Below are 889 nucleotides of genomic sequence, written 5' to 3'. Positions count from 1 at the left end.
CAGCACACCCACCCTCTGGGGGATCCCAGTGGTACTACAGGGGAGCTGGGGGTCAAACAGATGGTCCCTGATCTTCAGGCTCAGCAGCAGCAAGGCATGATGGGGGGGCCTCAGCACATGCAGATGGGGAATGGGCACTTTGCAGGACACGGTATGAACTTCAACCCTCAGTTCCAAGGCCAGATGACAATGGGGGCACCCTGTGGCCAACAAGCAAACTTTCCTCTAAACAAAGACGTTACACTGACGAGCCCCCTGCTGGTCAACCTGCTGCAGAGTGACATCTCAGCCAGTCAGTTTGGTCCAGGAGGGAAACAAGGAGCAGGGGCTGGAAATCAGGCCAAACCCAAGAAAAAGAAACCTGTGCGAAAAAAGAAGCCTAAAGATGGAGAGGGGCAGCAGCAGGTGGACGGACTGGGGTAATGTGTAGTGATTCCACTCAGCAGATCCGGTCGTGTCTCCTTTACATCCATTCTTATTGATCCTCTACTTTGTCGTTCATAGTGGACTTGATGTGGCTGCTGCCATGGAGGATTCTGAACTTCCAAATCTGGGCACTGAGCAGCTTGGCCTGGACAACCCGGTCCCAAAACTCCCTGACTTCAGCAACAGGCCTATTGGTGAGTCCTCGACCTTCCTGTCTGCACTTCCAGTCCATTCTTCTCTGACGTTGTTGTTTTTGTTTTTGTTTTTTTATTTTCTTTTTATTGATTTTTTTTTTAATTATCAGACATCGACGGCCGGTTGTCTTTTCAAAATCAAAGAGCTGACAAAATCAGGTCACAGTGAAGAGAAATCAAATTTAATAATAAAAAATCAAAATCAAAACGTTCCCACGCAGAACATACATCCCATGGCAAGGTCCCACCTCCCATATATAGATATATAT

The 889-nt window shown here is 48.0% G+C and overlaps 1 protein-coding gene across 1 annotated transcript in view; it reads left to right on the top strand.

Moving 5' to 3' along the window:
• Window positions 1-889, top strand: part of ncoa6 (nuclear receptor coactivator 6) — a 9,300-nt gene that overhangs the window by 1,208 nt on the left and 7,203 nt on the right. Inside the window, 2 exon segments of the mRNA XM_025059729.1 lie at window positions 1-419; window positions 505-620. The exon segment at window positions 1-419 is cut by the window's left edge and continues 20 nt beyond it. Of these exon segments, the coding sequence (XP_024915497.1) occupies window positions 1-419; window positions 505-620 (535 nt within the window).

This window comes from Cynoglossus semilaevis, chromosome 10, assembly GCF_000523025.1.
Source record: "Cynoglossus semilaevis isolate Cse_v1.0 chromosome 10, Cse_v1.0, whole genome shotgun sequence".
In the NCBI taxonomy this organism is placed as follows: domain Eukaryota; kingdom Metazoa; phylum Chordata; class Actinopteri; order Pleuronectiformes; family Cynoglossidae; genus Cynoglossus; species Cynoglossus semilaevis.
This window is presented reverse-complemented; position numbering and strand designations above follow the sequence as displayed.